The following is a 23,917-nucleotide window of genomic DNA, read 5'->3' on the forward strand; positions in this document are numbered from 1 at the left end:
AGTTGTAGGGGGCCCTGACCATCAATGTTTTTTAACATTTTTTTTTATGGGGCGCCCTGGCGCCATTGTTTTTTTTTTTTTTAACTTATAGGGGGGGGGGCCCTGACCACCAATCGCTTTTTATAACCTTTGAGTGGGGGTTACAGTTTTTAGTCTGTGTGGCCTTTTTACTGTGGGGTGGAGATGGGATCGGGGGGCCGGGCTGGGGTGGGTTCCAGGGGGCCCAGAAAATGTTGCTATAGGGGTCCTGTGATTTCGGCTCTGGGTGAAGATGAAGTCAGAAGGTCAGTGTCTGATTCTTTAGGCACAACTCCAAGAATTGATTTAATGAGATGATAGAGCTCTGGGGCTACTGCTTGGTCAGGAGGGGTCAGTAACTATAGGGGTCACACAGCTCCTGAGTCAATAGGTTCAGCAGCTTCTGATTCAGAAGGGGAAACAGTAAGGAGTTAAGTGCAAAGAGAATTAGACACAAATTCCTTCAATGAAACTGGTTTAACAACAAACTGACTGTGGGAAAAAGGACAAGTTCCCAGTTGTAAGGTGGATAAAAATGGTGGTATGCGAAACGTACAGTGAATGATGGTGTAACTGTAAGAAAATACCTGTTTTGTGTATGTGAGATTTTTGATGTTGAAAAGTTGGTGTTAAAAGTTGTATTTACAGGATCCGGGTTCTCATTAGTTCTATAAGGTTTATATAAGAATGTTATATAAAATGTAATTTCTGCCCCGGCCACTAGAGGGAAGCGGTGGGATAGGGAAAAATGGTATAAAAGGGATGGTTCCACCCAGGGCGTGGTTAGTTGGTTCTGTAGATAGATAGAACTTAAATGGGCACTAGGTGCCATAGCCAGTGAGGGCAAAGTTAGAAAGGGTAGCTGGCACCCCACCCAGGAGTCAGAGGCTTAGTAGCCGTGGATCAGCCACAGATAGGGAAAAGTTATAGTTGCGGACAACCCAGGCCAAGGTGAAAATCCTACCCGGAAAAGCTAGGGGGCGCTGCTGTGGTGGCCCGCTGGCCAAAGGAGGGAGGTGGCACAACGAAAATTCCTACCGGGGCGAGGTGGAGGGCTCGTAGAACGTACGACTGTCTGACCTATAGGTGGTGCGGGAAATGCCTAAAGGCTGGGTTCGCAAGTCCAATGCAATGTGGGGAATGTGAATCACCTGTAAACCTGTAAGAGAAACTATTCTGTACCCTGGTTGGTGAGTAATTTGGGACATCTGTCAAATGAAACGATTATTACATTTTTTAAGAAATTAGTGTACTGTGCCTTTAATGACTGGAGGGCCCCTTACACACTGTGTCGGCAGCTGTAAATGAGCCCCCGTGTGTAACACAAGCTCCATATAGTGACACTCATTCTGACACTTCTGTGTTACATTTATTTTACATTAATAGAAATTAATTCAGGATTTTACTGCCGGTCATTATTTGTGCCAAACATCATGAATGTGAAATATTGAAACTCGAATTTTCGATATTTATTAAGTGCAAAAAAAACCTAAAAATGTTGTAGTAGTAAAATTTCAGCTATTTTTCAGTGGGAGTGTTTGTGATTAATTCTACATTTGGCAGACTGATTAAAACTCTTATTTCACTGTGTTAGAGATAAGGATGCACCGAATCTGCTATTTTGGATTCGGCTGAACTCCTGATTCCTTCTCGAAAGATTTGGCTGAATACCGAACGAATCCTAATTTGCATATGCAAATTAGGATGGGAAGGGGAAAACATTTTTTACTTTCTTGTTTGTGACAAAAAGTCACGCAATTCCCCTCCCGCCCCTAATTTGCATATGTGAATTAGGTTTTGGTTCAGCTGGGCAGAAGAATTTGGCAAAATCCGAATCCTGCTGAAAATGGCAGAATCCCGAACCGAATCCTGGATTTGGTGCATCCCTAGTTAGAGATGTTTTTTTACAGATATTTACACAATTACGTTTTTGAAATGACAGTTTTATAACAAATAAGCACACATTCAAGATTTTGTACCTTTTTCAAAATAGAAATTGGGATTTGGTTAGATCAGTAAACTTTATCCATCTGAGAGGGGGAGGGGGGAATTCACAGGCCTGGGAGAAAATCTCGATTGATTTCTGTACCTTATACCTGCAACAAAAATTCCCCAAATCCTCCCCATTGTTGGCAGTTGGAATCACAAAAAGCAAAATGTATCTAACTGTATAAAAGTACTAGAAACCAAATCATGGGAATGTTTTATTAAAAGGATACTGTCATGGGAAAAAAAAAAAATTCAAAATGAATCAGTTAATAGTGCTGCTCCAGCAGAATTCTGCACTGAAATCCATTTCTCAAAAGAGCAAACAGATTTTTTTATATTCAATTTTGAAATCAGACATGGGGCTAGACATTTTGTCAATTTCCCAGCTGCCCCCAGTCATGTGACTTGTGCTCTGATAAACCTCAGTCACTCTTTACTGCTGTTCTGCAAGTTGGACTGATATCACCCCTCCCCCGCAGCAGCCAAACAACAGAACAATGGGAAGGTAACCAGATAGCAGCTCCCTAACACAAAATAACAGCTGCCTGGTAGATCTAAGAACAACGCTCAATAGTAAAATCCAGGTCCCACTGAGACACATTCAGTTACATTGAGTAGGAGAAATAACAGCCTGCCAGAAAGTAGTTCCATCCTAAAGTGCAGGCACAAGTCACATGACTGGGGAAACTGGGAAACTGACAATATGTCTAGCCCCATGTCAGATTTCAAAATTGAATATAAAAAAATCTGTTTGCTCTTTTGAGAAATGGATTTCAGTGCAGAATTCTGCTGGAGTAGCACTATTAACTGATGTGTTTTGAAAAAAACATGTTTTCCGATGACAGGATCCCTTTTAGTAAGAAGAAGTTCACCCCCATATGCCAGCAAATGCCTTTAACTCTTTTATTGCAGAAAAATGAGGCACAAGCTTTTGGGGGAACAACCCCTTCCTCAGGTGGAACACAAACCCATTTGAAACCATTGACATCATGTGACACTAACATGTCACACTGTGTAACAAAAACATTTTGGGATAGTGTTCACTTTTAGGCATTTCTAGTCCATGGTAGAACATCAAGCATCACATATAAATAGGTTCTTTTAGGTTCAGCATTCTAAATAGGGGCTATTATAGACCCCCTGTTTAAAATCCCCCACCCATGGCAGTTGGAAGGTTCTCTCAGTGGTTACTAAGTTAAATGTGGCCTCAAATCTGATTTCCCCATCATCATCATCATCATCAGGAGTGAAGGTGACCTTGGAGATACAGCCGGAGCCATCAGTGAGGTTGGAGTTGTCTATGAGATTTTCATCAATGGGGAATATTCCATCACTCCAGGAGAAGATGCCATGATTGACATGCACCCCTTTCACAATACACTGAAGAGTAATAGACTCTCCCTTCCTGGGGTTGGGGGCAGGCCCGGACTGGCAATCTGTGGGTTCTGGCAAATGCCAGAGGGGCTGCTATAAGGTCCCATAGAAAGTCACTATTTAATGGGCTGGTGGGGACTGTTTGGGCCTCTGTGTGGGCTGATTGGGCCTCTGTGTACCTGAAATGCCAGGGCCTATTTTAATTCTCAGTCCGGACCTGGTTGGGGGTCACACACTCAATCTCTCCCACTTCTGCTGGAACGATTCTTGGCCCATCCACTTCTTCTGCTTTTTTTGGTGCAACTTCTTTTAGAGCTGTGGGTGGTTACAAACAGGAGAATAAAATGCAAAAACTGCAGATGATTTTCTAATAATTCCCAATTAATATCTTCAAAACTCTACAAAACCATTCATTAGTTTCCCATGCCAAACAACATTTAAAAAAAACAATGATTTTGTTCATGAAAAATGTCCGGCTCTGATTGGACGTGACTACCACTGGTTACCATAGTTATAGACAGAGTCACATTTTTAGTGGCTGGTTTTATATGATTCGAAAATTGTCAAGATACTAAAATGGGCAGTTAATTACATGGAGCAGATATGTAGCCATAGTGCCCCCCATTGTGACCCCAATTCCCCTGCCAGTGCCCTGATCTTTCTATTGTTACTTCCCTGATCTTCTCCCAAAATATCCCACAAACACAGAGCACTCACCCGGGAGCTTCAGAGAAATATTCTTCTCAATCGGTTGAGGTAGCTCCTTGTGTTTTATCAGGCAGGTGAATAATTTCCCAGAATGCTCTGCTGTCGGCAGCCCTGAAAGGGAAAACGTATATATTTATATATGTCATCAGAAATGGAGTCCTTCTTTCTATCTATTAAATTCAGAGAGGCTAAAGCAGCTGAGTGAATGGTCACTGAGGTACAGTGATCAGCTCTCCCCACATCTACAACAACAGAAACTTCTAATTACCTTTACATTTCATGGATGTTTTTTTGTAGATCTTGAAGTTGTGAATTATCTCCATGAGGAATTGTTTCCCGTGGTCATTAATAGTGGGAATGATCTGTATTTCTGTGGTTCTGGAGAAAAGTCCTGATTCTGGGTCTTCCTTGGCACCTTCTGGATCACCTTCTGACTTGATGACTTCCAGCCCCCAATACCATCGGATTTTGAGGTCTTTAGGGTAAAATTTCTCTATATCACAGGATAATGTTGTAGTTTGGTTGCACCCAGGAACCTCAGGGTCACACTTTATGGCACTTACCCTCGGCTCACTTACTGTAATATAAACAGAAGCAGAGGATTATGGGATGTAAGAACTGAATCAGTTCAGTCAATGGGTTACGGGTCAGAGAGAGAAGAAAGAGGGAGTTCAGGACCCAATAACACAGAAATATTTGTTATAATAAAAGAAATGGATTTAATCAGAAATGACCCAAGTTCCTCTCCCATCAAATCCCATCAGTGGGAACATAATAGGAATTAGTAGAACACCCCAATCTCTTTGTACCGACCCTGTAACCCAGGATAGGGAGTGTGTGTGTATAATATTCCTTTAGTGCCAATCTGATAAAACATTTATGAGTTGAAGGAAAATATGATCTTTGGTACTTGATCAGAAACCTATGCAACTGTATAAATATTTGTATAGTTGTGATGTAAAGGGCTTCATTGCCGTGTGTGTGTCTGGGGGGCACTTATAGAAGTAGTTTTAGCCCACTGTTAAATCCATACAAATCTCCAACGATAAGATAAATAGGATCAGGTTCTACTTACTCAGATATTTTAGTTCCCAGGAAACACATTTGGGATTTTGGAGAGTTGGATGAGAGACCTCACACCTGAACTTCTTCCCAATGTCCTTCACACAAGGAGTGTAGGTTGTACGACTGGTGAAATGCAACAACCCACTGGCATTATGGAGTATTGGATCATCGTGTGATGTCAAGATCTCATTCTCTTTGTACCAGGAAACATCCAATGTCCGTGGATGGAAGGAATGGATTCTGCAGGACAACTTCATCTCATCCCCAACATATAGAACCTCTGGTGCGTTCTCTATGGGATCCAGTTCTGGCACGGCTAAACAAAGAAAACATGAATTTAACCCCTTGGGTGCATGAATGGCAAAATCACATTTATTCTTCATGATGAAGGTGCCAGGTAATGACCAAACATCTTGAACCTCATTTTCCAGTTTGCTGCCCAGTTTTCCAGTTTAGACAAATCACTGTGCAAAGTGGCAGCATCCTGCATGGGACCTATAGTTCTGCACAATTTAGTCTCATCTGCACAAATAGAAACAGTACTTTCAATGCCCACCTCCAGGTCATTAATAAACAAGTTGAAAACCACAGACCCCTTGTCCACCACAACCCTGCCAGCGATCTGCCCAGGTCATGTCCCAGTTGTGCTTTCTGCTCTAGCTTCTTCTAAAGATTACGCTAGCGACTTCTATGCTTTTCCATTTAGGGATAAGAAAGGGTTCATACTTTGGGTTACTGGGCTGTTACTACATCAGATGACTGTTTGACATGTCTGCTGAGGAACTGATTGGTGAGATGAATCTGTTGTATAAGGAACTGATGAATAAGATAGATCTGGTGTATGAGTAACTGATTTGTGAGATTGATCTGGTTTATGAGGAACTGATTGGTGAGATGGATCTGGTTTATGAGGAACTGATTGGTGAGATGGATCTGGTGTATGAGGAACTGATTGGTGAGATGGATCTGGTTTATGAGGAACTGATTGGTGAGATGGATCTGGTTTATGAGGAACTGATTGGTGAGATGGATCTGGTTTATGAGGAACTGATTGGTGAGATGGATCTGGTTTATGAGGAACTGATTGGTGAGATGGATCTGGTTTATGAGGAACTGATTGGTGAGATGGATCTGGTTTATGAGGAACTGATTGGTGAGATGGATCTGGTGTATGAGGAACTGATTGGTGAGATGGATCTGGTTTACAAGGAACTGATTGGTGAGATGGATCTGGTTTATGAGGAACTGATTGGTGAGATGGATCTGGTTTATGAGGAACTGATTGGTGAGATGGATCTGGTTTACGAGGAACTGATTGGTGAGATGGATCTGGTTTACAAGGAACTGATTGTGAGATGGATCTGGTTTATGAGGAACTTATTGGTGAGATGGATCTGGTTTACAAGGAACTGATTGGTGAGATGGATCTGGTTTACAAGGAACTGATTGGTGAGATGGATCTGGTTTACAAGGAACTGATTGGTGAGATGGATCTGGTTTATGAGGAACTGATTGGTGAGATGGATCTGGTTTACGAGGAACTGATTGGTGAGATGGATCTGGTTTACAAGGAACTGATTGGTGAGATGGATCTGGTTTATGAGGAACTGATTGGTGAGATGGATCTGTTTTATGAGGAACCGATTGGTGAGATAGATCTGGTGTATGAGGGACTGATTGGTGAGATGGATCTGGTGTATGAGGAACTGATTGGTGAGATGGATCTGGTTTACGAGGAACTGATTGGTGAGATGGATCTGGTTTAGGAGGAACTGATTGGTGAGATGGATCTGGTTTAGGAGGAACTGATTGGTGAGATGGATCTGGTTTATGAGGAACTGATTGGTGAGATAGATCTGGTGTATGAGGGACTGATTGGTGAGATGGATCTTCTGTATAAGGAACTGATTGGTGAGATGGATCTGGTTTACAAGGAACTGATTGGTGAGATGGATCTGGTTTACGAGAAACTGATTGGTGAGATGGATCTGGTTTACGAGGAACTGATTGGTGAGATGGATCTGGTTTACGAGGAACTGATTGGTGAGATGGATCTGGTTTATGAGGAACTGATTGGTGAGATGGATCTGGTTTACGAGGAACTGATTGGTGAGATGGATCTGGTTTATGAGGAACTGATTGGTGAGATAGATCTGGTGTATGAGGGACTGATTGGTGAGATGGATCTGGTGTATAAGGAACTGATTGGTGAGCTGGATCTGGTTTACAAGGAACTGATTGGTGAGATGGATCTGGTTTACGAGGAACTGATTGGTGAGATGGATCTGGTTTATGAGGAACTGATTGGTGAGATGGATCTGGTTTATGATGAACTGATTGGTGAGATGGATCTGGTTTATGAGGAACTGATTGGTGAGATGGATCTGGTTTATGAGGAACTGATTGGTGAGATGGATCTGGTTTATGAGGAACTGATTGGTGAGATGGATCTGGTTTATGAGGAACTGATATGCTAAGTGATGGTGTCACGACCGGCTCCCAAAATCCAGAACAGAGGCTAGGCTCACTGGGCTTGGCTCCACTTCTGCCTTTAACAGCGGTCTTTCAGTTCAGGAGAAACCCTCCGCTAATTGGATGCCGCCAGGTCTTAATAAGAGAGGAGTCAAGCAAGAGTTCTGGATGAGCAAAGGGGCACGGTCGTTATAAAGTCTTTGGACGGAAGGCACAGTACTTGGAATAGACAAAGCGTAGTCAGACAGGCCGGGTGAGTGCAGGCAGAGCTCAAGCAAGGTCAGACAGGCAAGGGTCAATACCGGTAGAATCAGAATAGTCAGGCAGGCAAGGGTCAGGATAATCAGAGTTCAGAGTAGTCAGGCAGGCAAGGGTCAGATTTGGCAGAGTTCAGAATAATCAGGCAGGCAATGGTCAAAACAGGAATCAAAAAAGAGTAGAATCACACCCAGATACTAACAAGTTACACCTAACAACGGGCAATGAGTTTGTGCACAGAGCCCCTTTAAATATTCGAATTTCGTGCCATTGTGATGACATCATGACACTAGCGACACACCAAAACCCAGAAGTGCGTGCCGCATAGCGAAAGAAGAGGATCAACGCGGAGGGCGTCCCTGCCGGCCCGCTAGACCACCAGGGTGAGTCCTCACAGTCGGTACAAAGAAAGATGAAGGTCCCTGCCCAGCAGAGCTGACAATCTAAATGTCTCATGGGTTTAGGTTCTCTTTTTGTGACAGAGGGAGAGGGTGGGCTCATGATATACAACTCATTAACTCTTTACAACTGTAATTTATCACCTTAAGTACTTACATAAAACCTGCATTTCCATACGTTTCTCTGCTGTATGTTCTGTTGTATAATGATGAGTCCTACAGACGTACTGAGTCCCATGATATTCCTTCACTGTGGGCTTCAGGGTCAGATTGCTTACAAAATAGTTCATATCATCTTCTTCTTCTCCCTCTTCTCTCTCATCCTCTGCCAGCTGATGGGAATATTTGGGATCATTAATGTTGGTGGTACCTCGTTTCCAGCTGAGAAGTTCTGTTTCCCGACCCCTCGGATCCACTTTCAGCCAAGTAACAGAGAGAGGCTTTGGCTTGAACCCATAGATGGGACAGGTCAGAGTCAGGGGTTCTCCATGGAGGATGTGGAGGGGGGATATAATCTTTGCTAATTTGGGTTTAACTGAATAATAAAAGAGAGAGAGGTGACAGTCAGACTGGGAATTTCTGTTTGGCTGTGAAATAGGAATTAATGATACAGTTAATTGTACCCTCTACATAAATGAACAGCATTAAGCTTCTTGCTTTTCTTTCCACACATTTCCATAAGAGATTTGATCATGAGACATTTATTTATTTACCTTAGGACAAAAACTGCTATGTTTTGCTCTTACTAGTTTATCTAATGGTGTAACTAGAAAGGAGGAGACCCCCATGAGCACAGTGTGTGTGAAGGTGCTGGAATGTAGGCAGAGGGGGCCAAGTAATGATCATTGACCTCATAGCCCCAGACCCCATGGATAGAGATGGTGGGGGAGCCAGGGAAGGTTGTTGGCAGGGGGGTTGCAGTTGCCAAGTTACACCCACTAGGTCTTTATTATATGCAAATCTCTACTTTTCATGAACAGGTCATGCCCCTTTCTTAAATACTCCTCCTAGTTGGGCCCATGAGAAAGATGGGTGAGCTAAAGAAATGTTGCTATTTAGTTATTGCCATAGTCCCCAGTTAGTTTGGAGCATGGAGTGACTGTCAGTGTTGGAAAGGGGGATCTACACACACGGAAGGGCCCACCCCTGCTCTGAACACTACAGCCAACAGGACCCTCGGCCGTAATTACTAATTTGAATGACTGTAGTCACAGCTGCTGCTTTCATGGGGCATAAAGGAGATATTCTTACTCTTCCGATTTATTATGTATGAACTTGATGGAGTCCTCATTCAAGGGTAACTCACTCATGATAATGAGCATTTCAATAAAATATGTCTGCCAATGGTTATTTTATTAAGTTCTGTGGGGTGCCGAATATTTTTTTTTGGGGAGGGGGGTAAATTGAGTGAACATTTATTTGCCACTTACCTCCCCTGACCTTCAGCCGACAGGACTCAGAGATGGGGAGTCTCAGGGCAGAGTGAGTGACCCTCACTGTCAGTTCTGCTCCATCATCTTCCTCTATGTCTGGAGTTATATGGATTGTGCACTGACAGTTGGAAAGTCGCTGAGATTTACTTGTTGTTATTATAGGAAACATTTCCACTCGCAGAGGTCTCTGTGCTGGGAGCAGATTAGTCCCATTCCCATTACTCATTAACCCTTCTCTCTCTGGGTCAATAACCACACGCTGCTCCTCTCTGTGATGTGACACTGGGGCAGAGGAACCCGTTTGTGTCTCCGAATTCCAGGAGTCAATTTCCATCACTTCTCCCCCTTTTCTTTTCAGCCACAATGTAATTCTGATGGGTTTGGGTCGGAACCCAGAGATCTGGCAGCACAGAGTCGCCCTGTTCATATGCACCAAATGTTCTGCTCCGGTAATGGCAGAGAGTTTTGGCGCCACTAGTAAAAATGAAAAGTCAAAGTATTAGTGAAAAATCTAATAACTCTGGGTATTAATATAATAGTGAGACACACTGGGTCCTTCAATGTCAGGAAGACTGGGGAGTCATTGAAAGGATATTATTAAACTAATACCGAATATTCTGGGCCTCCGTTTATCAGGGTCGGCACCATTAGAGTTTCCTCTAAATCTTCTGGGCCCTGGGGCCACTGCCCGTGTCTCTCATCAGTTGATGTTAATACAAGTTTAGTGGCAGTGTATGAGTTCTACATCTCACCTTTCTTATAGAACATCATGTAGATACAAATGGACAGACCCAGAAAAAGGACTGGAAGTAACACTCCAACCACAGCTCCAATAATTGTGCTTCCCTGGTTGTCTGGCTCTGTAATGACACAAAATACAGTATAAATATTAACTATGCCGAAACTGAGGTTAAGTACTTTTGGGTGAGGGCCCTCTCCTTAGATGCAGTACTGCCTGTTTTTAATAAGGTTTTAATTCACACTATTATGGCATCGTTGGGAATAAATATTGCCTTTTTAATATTATAGTTGGTATTGTTTGTTATAAGACTGTCCAGGAGGAGAAATCTTGGGGGTTAAGTCCCAGTTTCGGCATAGTTACTAGTCACATATTTGATTGAGGAAACCCCAATCCTTCTATACTTCTGGCTATTTTCATTAATTACTTCACTCCGCTTATCCCTAGATATGTCTAAACAGTATAAATATTACAATGAAAGAGACAGAAATGTCGAGAGATGACCACACTCCAGCTCTACAGAACCAGAACAAAATCCGAATCTTCCCCGGAACTTTTCCCCAGAACATCAGACACATATTGAAATAGAACTTGTCTTCAAATTGTTCCCCTTTTTAAAGGGATACTGTCATGGGAAAACATGTTTTTTTCAAAACACATCAGTTAATAGTGCTGCTCCAGCAGAATTCTGCACTGAAATCCATTTCTCAAAAGTGCAAAAAGATTTTTTTATATTTAATTTTGAAATCTGACATGGGACTAGATATATTGTCAGTTTCCCAGCTGCCCCCAGTCATGTGACTTGTGCTCTGATAAACTTCAATCACTCTTTACTGCTGTACTGCAAGTTGGAGTGATATCGTCCCCTCCCTTTCCCCCCCCAGCAGCCAAACAACAGAACAATGGGAAGGTAACCAGATAGCAGCTCCCTAACACAAGATAACAGCTGCCTGGTAGATCTAAGAACAGCACTCAATAGTAAAATCCAGGTCCCACTGAGACACATTCAGTTACATTGAGTAGGAGAAATAACAGCCTGCCAGAAAGTAGTTCCATCCTAAAGTGCAGGCACAAGTCACATGACCAGGGGCAGCTGGGAAATTGACAATATGTCTAGCCCCATGTCAGATTTCAAAATTGAATATAAAAAAATCTGTTTGCTCTTTTGAGAAATGGATTTCAGTGCAGAATTCTGCTGGAGCAGCACTACTAACTGATGTGTTTTGAAAAAAACATGTTTTTCCATGACAGTATCCCTTTAACAAACCCACTTCAGTTTATATGCTACAAGCTGAGACTCTGGGATGTTATGTTCTATCAGTTCACACCAGTGGTTTTTGGACTTTCCATACAAGTTTCACTTGAGACCCAATTAGGGACAAAACTTCAAACTCCACCCCCAAATACATTGTTTTCAGGCCTCCAACCAAGACATCAGAGGAGCATTGGGGGGGACAATTGTACTGGGCCCGTTGGCTTCTATAAGTTCAGTTGTTTTCTTTAACTTAGGGGGGGGGGCTGGCCCCAATGTTTTTTATCAACTTGGGGGGGCGGGCTGGTCACCAATGGTTTTTTTAATTGTAGGGAAACCGATGCTGTTTTTTTAAAGAAAATTGTAGGGAGGCCCTGGCCACCAATGTTTTTGTTTTTACTTGTAGGGACTATGGCCACCAATGGGGTTTTTTTACTTGTAGAGGGGGCCCTGCTCACCAATGTTTTTTTTTTAAACTTGCGGGGGGCTGGCCACCAATGGGTTTTTATTTACTTGAGGGGTCGCTGACCACCAATTAAAATTTGTGTGGGGGCCTAGTCACCAATGTTTTTGTTTACTTGTGGGGGTAACACATATTTTTGTCGTAAGGGGCCCTGCAAATTCTGATGGGAGACCTGCCTCCAACTCACATGAAATCATGGTGACATGCGACGTCCCCCCTGTACAATATAATGTCAGCTCTTCTCACACTGTCACTCCCCCCAGTACAAGTGTCAGCTCTTCTTCTCTGGGCTTATTCACTTTTAGGCAGGATCTTCCTTACTATAAATTACTCCAATTGGTGAATGGGTATTTGGCATCTGGATTCAACCGGAATGTGAATTTGCAGGTTCTGATCCGGCATATCGTTACCTTATAATCCCTGTATTTGGGACACACAGGCGTCCACACCTAAGTAGTAAGTCTTATGAATTAATGTGTGTTTGAAAATTGATAACAAAGACTTTTTCTATTTTGGTATTTGGAATGTGCCTGTCTCAGGGCCTTCTTGTGGAAACCAACATGGCACTTTGGGTTGGTGCTGCACTTGTTCTATATGGTTATAATTTCCTCTTTGTACCTCTTGGCTTACATGGGGGGGGTACTTAGCATTACATTTATTCTCTACTGCCCCTGATTCTTTAAATGTAAGTGTATTATGTCTATTGATACAGGACACAAAGGGAACTGTCTGCTGTCTGGTCTGGAGGTGGTTGTAGCTCCAGGTTTCCCTTCATCAATAGGTGCAGCAGCTCCTGATTTGGAATGGAAGGCAGAAAGGACTAAATGGCACAACTATATGGATGTGTGAAGTGTCTTTGGATGCAAGTACATTTAATGATAGTGGTTATAAGTCACTGGTGGGAATAGTGCAAGTTACCCACTGAGCTTGTGGACGTAAAGGAGCCCTCGTAACTGAGCTTCATTGTGATAGACTTGACTCAGTTTGTAGACTAGACTTTACCTGTCACAGAGAGAGTGAGATTGAAGTGCAGATCAGTTTCCATGGATCTGTGGGACACATTACAGGAATATATATTCCCATTATCTTCTAGTGTTGGGTTAATCCGCAGAAAACTTGTTTGATTGTAGGTTTCATCTTTGTTCTTTTTTGGGTGAGTGTAAGAGACTCCGTCTTCTTGTAACAGACCAACTCTGGAACCAGCGATGTGTTTTATCCAATGGAAAGTTATGTCTTTGGGATAAAACTCATTGGCTTTACATACAACTGTCTTCTCCATTCCAGGCTCCATTGTGATATCAGTAGGTGTCAGACTGGCAGTTGGGGGAGCTGCATAGAAAGAAATAAGTGATCTGTTTTGTACAATAATCTGATACTATAACAGGGGAATGGAAGGAAGGAATGGGACAATGACTGTGCTGAACCCTCATGTTAGACAAAAATGTTTGATTTCTGTGTACAAATAAAATAAGAACATACAATAAACTCTCTGATGCTTTATTCACTAGTAGCTCCTCCCAGCAGACAGGAGGGAGCCAATGAGATTAGAGGAGGGAAAGGGGTGTTACAGGGAGAGCTGGGAAGTGAATCAGTGGTACAGGCTGATACATTAGATAGGTACAAGGAAGGGTCGGATGCTTTATTCACCAGTAGCTCCTCCCAGCAGACAGGAGGGAGCCAATGAGATTAGAGGAGGGAAAGGGGTGTTACAGGGAGAGCTGGGAAGTGAATCAGTGGTACAGGCTGATACATTAGATAGGTACAAGGAAGGGTCGGATGCTTTATTCACCAGTAGCTCCTCCCAGCAGACAGGAGGGAGCCAATGAGATTAGAGGAGGGAAAGGGGTGTTACAGGGAGAGCTGGGAAGTGAATCAGGGGTACAGGCTGATACATTAGATAGGTACAAGGAAGGGTCGGATGCTTTATTCACCAGTAGCTCCTCCCAGCAGACAGGAGGGAGCCAATGAGTTTAGAGGAGGGAAAGGGGTGTTACAGGGAGAGCTGGGAAGTGAATCAGTGGTACAGGCTGATACATTAGATAGGTACAAGGAAGAGTCGGATGCTTTATTCACCAGTAGCTCCTCCCAGCAGACAGGAGGGAGCCAATGAGATCAGAGGAGGGAAAGGGGTGTTACAGGGAGAGCTGGGAAGTGAATCAGTGGTACAGGCTGATACATTAGATAGGTATAAGGAAGGGTCGGATGCTTTATTCACCAGTAGCTCCTCCCAGCAGACAGGAGGGAGCCAATGAGATTAGAGGAGGGAAAGGGGTGTTACAGGGAGAGCTGGGAAGTGAATCAGTGGTACAGGCTGATACATTAGATAGGTACAAGGAAGGGTCGGATGCTTTATTCACCAGTAGCTCCTCCCAGCAGACAGGAGGGAGCCAATGAGATTAGAGGAGGGAAAGGGGTGTTACAGGGAGAGCTGGGAAGTGAATCAGGGGTACAGGCTGATACATTAGATAGGTACAAGGAAGGGTCGGATGCTTTATTCACCAGTAGCTCCTCCCAGCAGACAGGAGGGAGCCAATGAGTTTAGAGGAGGGAAAGGCGTGTTACAGGGAGAGCTGGGAAGTGAATCAGTGGTACAGGCTGATACATTAGATAGGTACAAGGAAGGGTCGGATGCTTTATTCACCAGTAGCTCCTCCCAGCAGACAGGAGGGAGCCAATGAGATTAGAGGAGGGAAAGGCGTGTTACAGGGAGAGCTGGGAAGTGAATCAGTGGTACAGGCTGATACATTAGATAGGTACAAGGAAGGGTCGGATGCTTTATTCACCAGTAGCTCCTCCCAGCAGACAGGAGGGAGCCAATGAGATTAGAGGAGGGAAAGGGGTGTTACAGGGAGAGCTGGGAAGTGAATCAGGGGTACAGGCTGATACATTAGATAGGTACAAGGAAGGGTCGGATGCTTTATTCACCAGTAGCTCCTCCCAGCAGACAGGAGGGAGCCAATGAGATTAGAGGAGGGAAAGGGGTGTTACAGGGAGAGCTGGGAAGTGAATCAGGGGTACAGGCTGATACATTAGATAGGTACAAGGAAGGGTCGGATGCTTTATTCACCAGTAGCTCCTCCCAGCAGACAAGAGGGAGCCAATGAGATTAGAGGAGGGAAAGGGGTGTTACAGGGAGAGCTGGGAAGTGAATCAGGGGTACAGGCTGATACATTAGATAGGTATAAGGAAGGGTCGGATGCTTTATTCACCAGTAGCTCCTCCCAGCAGACAGGAGGGAGCCAATGAGATTAGAGGAGGGAAAGGGGTGTTACAGGGAGAGCTGGGAAGTGAATCAGGGGTACAGGCTGATACATTAGATAGGTATAAGGAAGGGTCGGGTGCCTTTTTAGCAAGGGAGAAAATATAATGTAACTGAAATTAACATTATGTAATTTATTATGTAATAAAGTGCATAAGTTACAACAATTTAAATACAGAAGAAAAAAGAAGACAAATTCCCCAAGTAGTAACATGTTATCATAAATCCTAATGCAAAAACGAATATTTATTGTAAATTAATCAGACCAGAAAAACAGTAAAATACCCTAACTCATAAAAGCAAATAATCTCTTTTGGGGAGGGGCCCCTCATTCTTAAATCAGATGATACAAGGACAGTTCAATAACAATAAACCACATTATAGATCACTGTCGAAAGCAATTGAAATTCACATTTCAAATGTCTCAATAAATATCACAAACGTCACAATAGTTTGAAGGGAAGTCTCCAGTCAAAGCAGTTGTTGCCACTTGCTAAATCTACACAGAGATTTATTTGACTTTTTATATCCAACTGATGTTGCTCAGTCTGTTCAGACCAGACCCCTCTATGTGAATCAGAAGGGTTAAACTCTGTCTCACTTTAGTGTCTCATGTTATAAATTGTCGCTCACAGTTAAATCTACAACAAATCTCCCAAAAATTACTTGAAACTGAATAACATTGAGCAAAAACGTATACCCATGGGGATGTGGCAGGAAAATTAGAAGGGAATGTTGATTTACTGTTTGTCCCAAGTTTGTCACAATATTATTATTATAACGTATTGCTAAATATAATGCTCTATATAAACCGACCATGAGACTTGGGGGAGGATCCTGTATATTTAATATGTGTATTTGTTTGGTGATAAGTAGATCACTAAGAATGACCCTATTGGATGTTATATCTCTGTTAGGATCCAGGAGCATCGCTGGGACAGGTGACCCTCAATTATTCCATTAATGAAAGCAGGAAGCTGATTGGCTGCCTGGAATAAAATGACATCACTGCCAAGATTCCTTTTCCTGAGCAACTGGTGAGTGTCTATTGGATAAAACCTGCCGTGATTGGTTCCAATGTCTCCCACCATGTGCCGCTGAGTAAATATTGTACAATTCTGTCCTCTGACTTTAGGAAAATGAAGATACAGGTGATAAATATCACTTACCTGACACCTGCAGAGTAGAATGTCCCACTACTTTATTAGGGGTATAAAAGACAGTGCAGGTATATTCTCCTTCATCTGTGAACTGAACCCGGGGTAAGTGAAGTGCCACATTGCCTCTTATAATCTCACTGTCTGATATGTAGGATCCCGGCCGGGTGGGGGTGTGAGTCCCAGACACATACAGATAAACTTGTTTGTCGCTTCCATTCAAGGTTTTCATTTTCCACTCAAAAGAGAAAAGCTTCACGTCCAGTTCCCCAGCCCCATAATCAGTTACTGTACATGGGATGAAGGCTTCTTGGTTCCTCAGGAATTTAATAGGAAAGTCACTTGTTTTGACCCCCAAAGTATCTAAAGGGCAAATAAAGGAAATTAAAAAACAAACAAAAAACAAAGACATAATTTTTACAGATTGGTAAATGTAATACGGTTTGGAGCTAGAATGGAAGATGGGCACAGGGCAATGTGCAAAATGGGCATCTCTGATGAGATAAATGAATTATGGGGTGACCAGCTTCCCTTCAGCTGCTGTGGAATTCTGGGAGTTGTAGTCCAGGAATGTCGGGAGGGCCACAATATAATAATATATACAAAACAGAGACGGGGGCTTGTACCCATAGTGTAAAAGTGTAACAAAACCTGTAAATGATTAACAACAAAGTAAGTATAATGGCACAATAAAAGTAAATCTAAGATACCCAGCCTCCAAATCCAATAAAATTCATAAAAATCTCTAGCAGAGAGGGCCAGGCTTATAATAAATGTGCAATATACACAACTGCGGCACTTCTGCACTTCATTTTGGAGCATAAAGTTCATCTCCTATGTAGTTGGTTACAGTAAATCTATGGCAGTAAATACAATATATGAGACTTTCACCCACAGGTTACCAGGACCTGCTACAAAGATGTTACAGTTGGAGACTCAATTCCCCAGAGTACAAGACCCTCATAGTGATGATCCACATGAGATTTCTCTATCTATGAGCTTAACCATTTGAGTCCCCACACTACCAATGACACCCAGGGTACTAACCCTTTCTGCACTACTCATTGGAGTCTTTCATTGCTTTGCTGAAATCCCTAATGGTGGCCATAGACACACAGATCCTATCGCACCAATCGAGGATTCGTACGATTTTCGGATTCTGTGTGGCGTGTGCCGACATCTTTCGTCCGGCGGAGATCGGTCGTTTGGTCGATCAGTCAGGTTTGAATTTGACCCGACCGATCCCGCCGGAGCCCACGGCACATCGTAATCGGATTGCCCCGATATAGCCATGCTCGTTAATGGCATATCGGGGGAAAGATCTGCTCATTTGGTGATGTTGCCAAACAAGCGGATCTATAGCCACTTTTAGCCTGATGTCCGTAGATCAATCGATCTTTTAAATTAACTTGGTAACCAGATTGTTTATGTTTTGCCCTTGTCAACGTTAGAGAGGAAAATTCTATTTCTTTCTCTTTTTTTTCTCGAATAACCTGTTCAAAGTTTGTGTTTAATAATTTTATTCTCATTCGACGGCAGTGTGATGATATTTTCCTTTTATTATGTAAGCTGACAGTCTGTAATGCAAGTTATTACCTTTTTAATTCGTATCACACTGTTTAGGGTACTTTAAAAATGTCAATAAACATAAGTGGGAAAGAAAACCCTAAACCTCTGTCCTAGAGTCAATTGCAACAGGAGATAACGTTTATACTGAGACCTCCTGCCTAATCCTATCTGTCACTTCTAGAGAGATTTATTCAGGGGTGGATTTAGATAGCGAGCGCCCCTATGCCCACTGCCGTTCGTCGCCCCTGTCCCCTCCAGGGGGACAGGAGCAATGGGGATTGGTGCATGGGAAATTTAAAACTTTTTGTATCTCCAGCACATCCCCAGTGTTTTTGAACCAATGTGGGTGTGGTTGGTATTCATGCTGCCCCCCTAAAATCCTGCCGCCCTAGGCCCGGGCCAAGGTGGCCTTTCCACAAATCCAGGCCTGGGTTCATTACAGGAGATAGCCCTGAGTTATTACAGGAGACAGCCCTCACATTAGCTAGTCCTACCTTACTGATCTTCTTCTACTGAGACCTTCTGCCTAATCCTATCTGTCACTCCTAGAGTGAGTTATTACAGGAGATAGCCCTCATATTAGCTAGTCCTACCTTACTGATCTTCTCCTACTGAGACCTTCTGCCTAATTCTATCTGTCAATCCTAGAGTGAGTTATTACAGGAGCTAGCACTCACATTAACTAGTCCTACCTTACTGATCTTCTTCTCCTACTGAGTCCTCCTGCCTAATCCTATCTGTCAATTCTAGAGTGAGTTATTACAGGAGCTAGCACTCACATTAACTAGTCCTACCTTACTGATCTTCTTCTCCTACTGAGTCCTCCTGCCTAATCCTATCTGTCAATTCTAGAGTGAGTTATTACAGGAGCTAGCACTCACATTAACTAGTCCTACCTTACTGATCTTCTTCTCCTACTGAGACCTCCTGCCTAATCCTATCTGTCACTCCTAGAGTGAGTTATTAAAGGAGATAGCCCTCATATTAGCTAGTCCTACCTTACTGATCTTCTTCTACTGAGACCTTCTGCCTAATCCTATCTGTCAATCCTAGAGTGAGTTATTACAGGAGCTAGCACTCACATTAACTAGTCCTACCTTACTGATCTTCTTCTCCTACTGAGTCCTCCTGCCTAATCCTATCTGTCAATTCTAGAGTGAGTTATTACAGGAGCTAGCACTCACATTAACTAGTCCTACCTTACTGATCTTCTTCTCCTACTGAGTCCTCCTGCCTAATCCTATCTGTCAATTCTAGAGTGAGTTATTACAGGAGCTAGCACTCACATTAACTAGTCCTACCTTACTGATCTTCTTCTCCTACTGAGACCTCCTGCCTAATCCTATCTGTCACTCCTAGAGTGAGTTATTAAAGGAGATAGCCCTCATATTAGCTAGTCCTACCTTACTGATCTTCTCCTACTACTGAGACCTTCTGCCTAATCCTATCTGTCAATTCTAGAGTGAGTTATTACAGGAGCTAGCACTCACATTAACTAGTCCTACCTTACTGATCTTCTTCTACTGAGTCCTCCTGTCTAATCCTATCTGTCACTCCTAGAGTGAGTTATTTCAGGAGCTAGCACTCAAATTAGCTAGTCCTACCTTACTGATCTTCTTCTACTGAGTCCTCCTGTCTAATCCTATCTGTCACTCCTAGAGTGAGTTATTTCAGGAGCTAGCACTCAAATTAGCTAGTCCTACCTTACTGATCTTCTCCTACTGAGACCTCCTGTCTAATTCTATCTGTCACTCCTAGAGTGAGTTATTCCAGGAGCTAACACTCACATTAGCTAGTCCTACCTTACTGATCTTCTTCTCCTACTGAGACCTCCTGCCTAATCCTATCTGTCACTCCTAGAGTGAGTTATTACAGGAGCTAACACTCACATTAGCTAGTCCTACCTTACTGATCTTCTTCTACTGAGTCCTCCTGTCTAATCCTATCTGTCACTCCTAGAGTGAGTTATTTCAGGAGCTAGCACTCAAATTAGCTAGTCCTACCTTACTGATCTTCTTCTCCTACTGAGACCTTCTGCCTAATCCTATCTGTCACTCCTAGAGTGAGTTATTACAGGAGCTAACACTCACATTAGCTAGTCCTACCTTACTGATCTTCTTCTACTGAGTCCTCCTGTCTAATCCTATCTGTCACTCCTAGAGTGAGTTATTTCAGGAGCTAGCACTCAAATTAGCTAGTCCTACCTTACTGATCTTCTTCTCCTACTGAGACCTTCTGCCTAATCCTATCTGTCACTCCTAGAGTGAGTTATTACAGGAGCTAACACTCACATTAGCTAGTCCTACCTTACTGATCCTCTCCTACTTCTGAGACCTTCTGCCTAATCCTATCTGTCAATTCTAGAGTGAGTTATTTCAGGAGCTAGCACTCAAATTAGCTAGTCCTACCTTATTGATCTTCTTCTACTACTGAGACCTCCTGCCTAATCCTATTTGTTACTCCTGGAGTGAGTTATTACAGGAGCTAATGATTCATCTGGATGACAAGCCTAAGTAATTGTTGGGGAACAGCTCCCATATCCGGACTATCATGTCATTCCAAACAAATTATTTGCAGAACTGGGTCCCTTTCAGTAACCAGTAACCCAGGGTGGGAGCAGGAACAGAGAATATGTTGTTTTGAGCAGCCCCACCTTTTCTGCCCACCCCTAGTTCTGCTTCATTTTGTACATGAGAAAGAAATGAAAAGAACGTCTAGAATAAGTAATAGAATTTCCTCTCTTTGCTCTGTGGCAAATTCCATTTCACCCTTTGATAAAGTGTCCGTTCTTTTAGCGTAAAGCGCGTCAATGTTAAATGATACGGCGACATCAGTCGGGAAAGAAGAGACAAAGAGACGCAGTGGAAGAAGAACAGAAGAGAGAAGAAAAGAGGGAAAATAGAGAAACAGAGGAAATATCACAGTCGGTTCTGTAGGAGGAGAACATGAGACAGAACAGCAGGTAAAGTTATTGCTGAATAAATACTCAGGCCCCAAAAATCAGTGGAACAGGTAATTGCTTTTTAATATAAAAAAATGGAAGTTTGGGGAGTTAATATAATAGAATGATGAATGATCACTGTGGGATGTACAAGATTGTATCCCATATACACAACATGACATTGGCTGCTGGGAGTGAAGCTAAACTGCCACATTAAGTTACTAATCACTAGGGGAATCTTCTATAATATTTAATTATAAAATTGTCACCAACACAGAACCATATAGAAAATCCAATGGGAAAAGTGTGAGGTGGTACCTGGGGAAGAGTTTGAAGAGATACATTTTGCCCCAGTTTGTGGTTCTGAGTTAATTCCCCTTAATAAACTCACCAGGGGTAAAATGTGGAGATCTTGTGGCAACCCCAGAGCTGAGAGTGAGGGGGGCTACACTGGGAGTTCCCTGGAGAGGTCATTTTGTGCACAACTTTGGGTAGAAGCTCCGCGGGCGATTTCCGCGTGATCCAATGCACTGCGCAAAAACGCAGGCGTCACGTCGGATGCAACAGAAATAAGGTAAGAGACGGAAATGTCAGATGAAGTTGCAACATTGATCCGACGCGACGCGACTGTCAGATGCAGACGCAACGTGCAGCACCTGCATCCAACAGTTGTGTTGCGTTGGATCAACGTTGCAACACCATCCAACAATGCTATTACTTGCATTATTTCTGTTGCATCCGACGTGATGCCTGCGTTTTTGCACAGCACATCGGATTACGCGTAAATCGCCCGTGGAGCTCCTACCCTCAGGGTACAACAACACAGACGATTTTCATGCATTTTCGGCGGACGCTCTGTGTCAAAATGCAGGCGTCAAGTCAGATGCAACAGAAATAAGTCAAGTCATAGCATTGTTGGATGCGAGGAAATACGAGGAAATACAAATGTCGGATGGTGTCACAGCGTTCATCCGCCGCCACGCGACTGTCAGATGCAGATGCTGCGACATCATCCGACATTTGTATTTTCTACCTTGTTTTCTGTTGCATCCGACAAGCCTGCGTTTTGGCGCATCGCGTCGGACTCCGCCTGAAAACGAGTGAAAATTGTCCCTGTAATTGTACCGTAAGGGGCAGGAATTGCACAATTATTTCTGCTGTGAATATTTCATTCTGAGGGACTGTCTGTCCATATGATCCAGTTAGCAGCAGCTGCAGTAGATATATATATATATTTATATGTTTGGTTTCTGTGGTGTATCTAATGGGGCCAGTCACCAGGGACTAGTGATACTAGTTACTGACAGGGGCTCTGCACAATGAAGTGAGTTGAGAATCTCGCGTCAGGCGGAAGGGCCCCAGTAGGAAGCAGGGGAGGCAAAAATGCAGCTCCTGGCACTTTAAGAGTCGAATTTCCAGTTTTCATACCGGAAATTCGTCTTTTCTATCGCAGAGATCGCAATTATGCCGTCTGTGCTAGTGTCCTGGCCCTCTCTGCCTCCCTCGTGGACCCTCTCCGGTGAGAAAAAGGTGAGCGCACGGGGGCGGCAGCAACAGAAAGAGGGGCCAGGATCACCCCTGGTTACTGAGCTCAGAAAAGGAGGTAACAGGCGCCCCCCCCCTTTAATTCAATGAGATGCTTCCTGGTCCATTGAGATATTTCTGTGCCCAACGGATCAGCCCAAACTATAGGCAATGGGGGCTCCTACAAATGCCCAGTTGTGGCTCTTTGACCTTTAATTCAGTTCAATGGAATCCAAGTGTTACCCCTCAGCCAGAAAATACTGAAACGTCTGTTTTATAAATAAAATCCACTGATGACCAGAAGCAGAACAAGAATTCCAATCAACTGAATGACACCGAACGGGCACAACAGACACCCGTGTGCCATAGGCCTATAATCTCCGGGGCAGATGATATTGTATTTATTTATAATACACAAAAGCCATGAATATCCTGTAAATTATATCCTTATAAACGGTGAGTTCTGATGTCATTTCTGTCACATGACTCACTGAAATTTGTGTATTATAATAAATAAAGTACCCCCAATTGTAAAATATGAGGATATTAGAAGTTACCTCGGAGTTCCATGACCTGTATAACTCAGCCTTCGGCCTCGTACTTTTATATGGTCATGAAACTCCTCTGTAACTTATAATATCCTTATATTTTACAAGAGGGGCTACTTTATTCACTATATATTGCACCACCAGGGAACACAGGGGGGCAGTTAATATAAATCAGAATCAGAATAATAAATTCAAGTAGGAGAGACTGAAATCAGGCGCCTGCCCTGAAGAGCTTACAATCTTTGTCATGTTATATTCAGCACTTTGATACACATTGATAGTAGAACAAGATGGTGACAGTTTTGCCCAAACTGTGGCTCTTCAGTTGTTGCTGAATAATTTATGGGTAATTATAGTTCAACAGGCAGCGCAGAATCTAAATGACTAAACCCTGGACCCTGACACAATAAAGAGGTTCTGTACTGTGTATACAGAGCTGTGAGTTTAGGCCCCAGATAAAGAAGAATAAATCTTACCTGTTGCTTTGGGTGAGAGTGAGATCAGTAGGAACCAGATGAAGCAGGAGGGCCCCATACTGATTGTCAGTTCCTTCGACAGTCTTGGGGGTCATGTTAAACCGTCTTCCTGGGAAAATGTTTTCTTAGAAAATATCCTACTGTCATTAGAGACAGAGCTGAGAGATTAGAAATTGCTTTCAGTTGTGTAAGGGGAGGAGCTAGAGGACAGAAAAACTCCCTGCTAGAAACTCCCATTCTTCTGACATTAATGTAAAACACTCACTCCCAGGAA

General features: G+C 43.1%; 1 protein-coding gene across 1 annotated transcript; it reads right to left on the reverse strand.

The window, feature by feature from the left end:
* Positions 1-2,896: 2,896 nt before the first annotated feature.
* On the reverse strand, positions 2,897-23,790 carry XB5969033.L (uncharacterized XB5969033 L homeolog). The gene is given in 10 exon segments (NM_001094903.1): positions 2,897-3,696; positions 4,099-4,200; positions 4,358-4,666; positions 5,165-5,470; positions 8,440-8,817; positions 9,713-10,189; positions 10,468-10,575; positions 13,172-13,498; positions 16,598-16,948; positions 23,644-23,790. Coding segments are annotated over 10 exon segments (2,532 nt in total). The 5' UTR covers positions 23,702-23,790; the 3' UTR covers positions 2,897-3,580.
* Between the last annotated feature and the right edge of the window lie 127 nt (positions 23,791-23,917).

The sequence above is a fragment of the Xenopus laevis genome, chromosome 4L, assembly GCF_017654675.1.
Source record: "Xenopus laevis strain J_2021 chromosome 4L, Xenopus_laevis_v10.1, whole genome shotgun sequence".
Lineage (NCBI taxonomy): Eukaryota > Metazoa > Chordata > Amphibia > Anura > Pipidae > Xenopus > Xenopus laevis.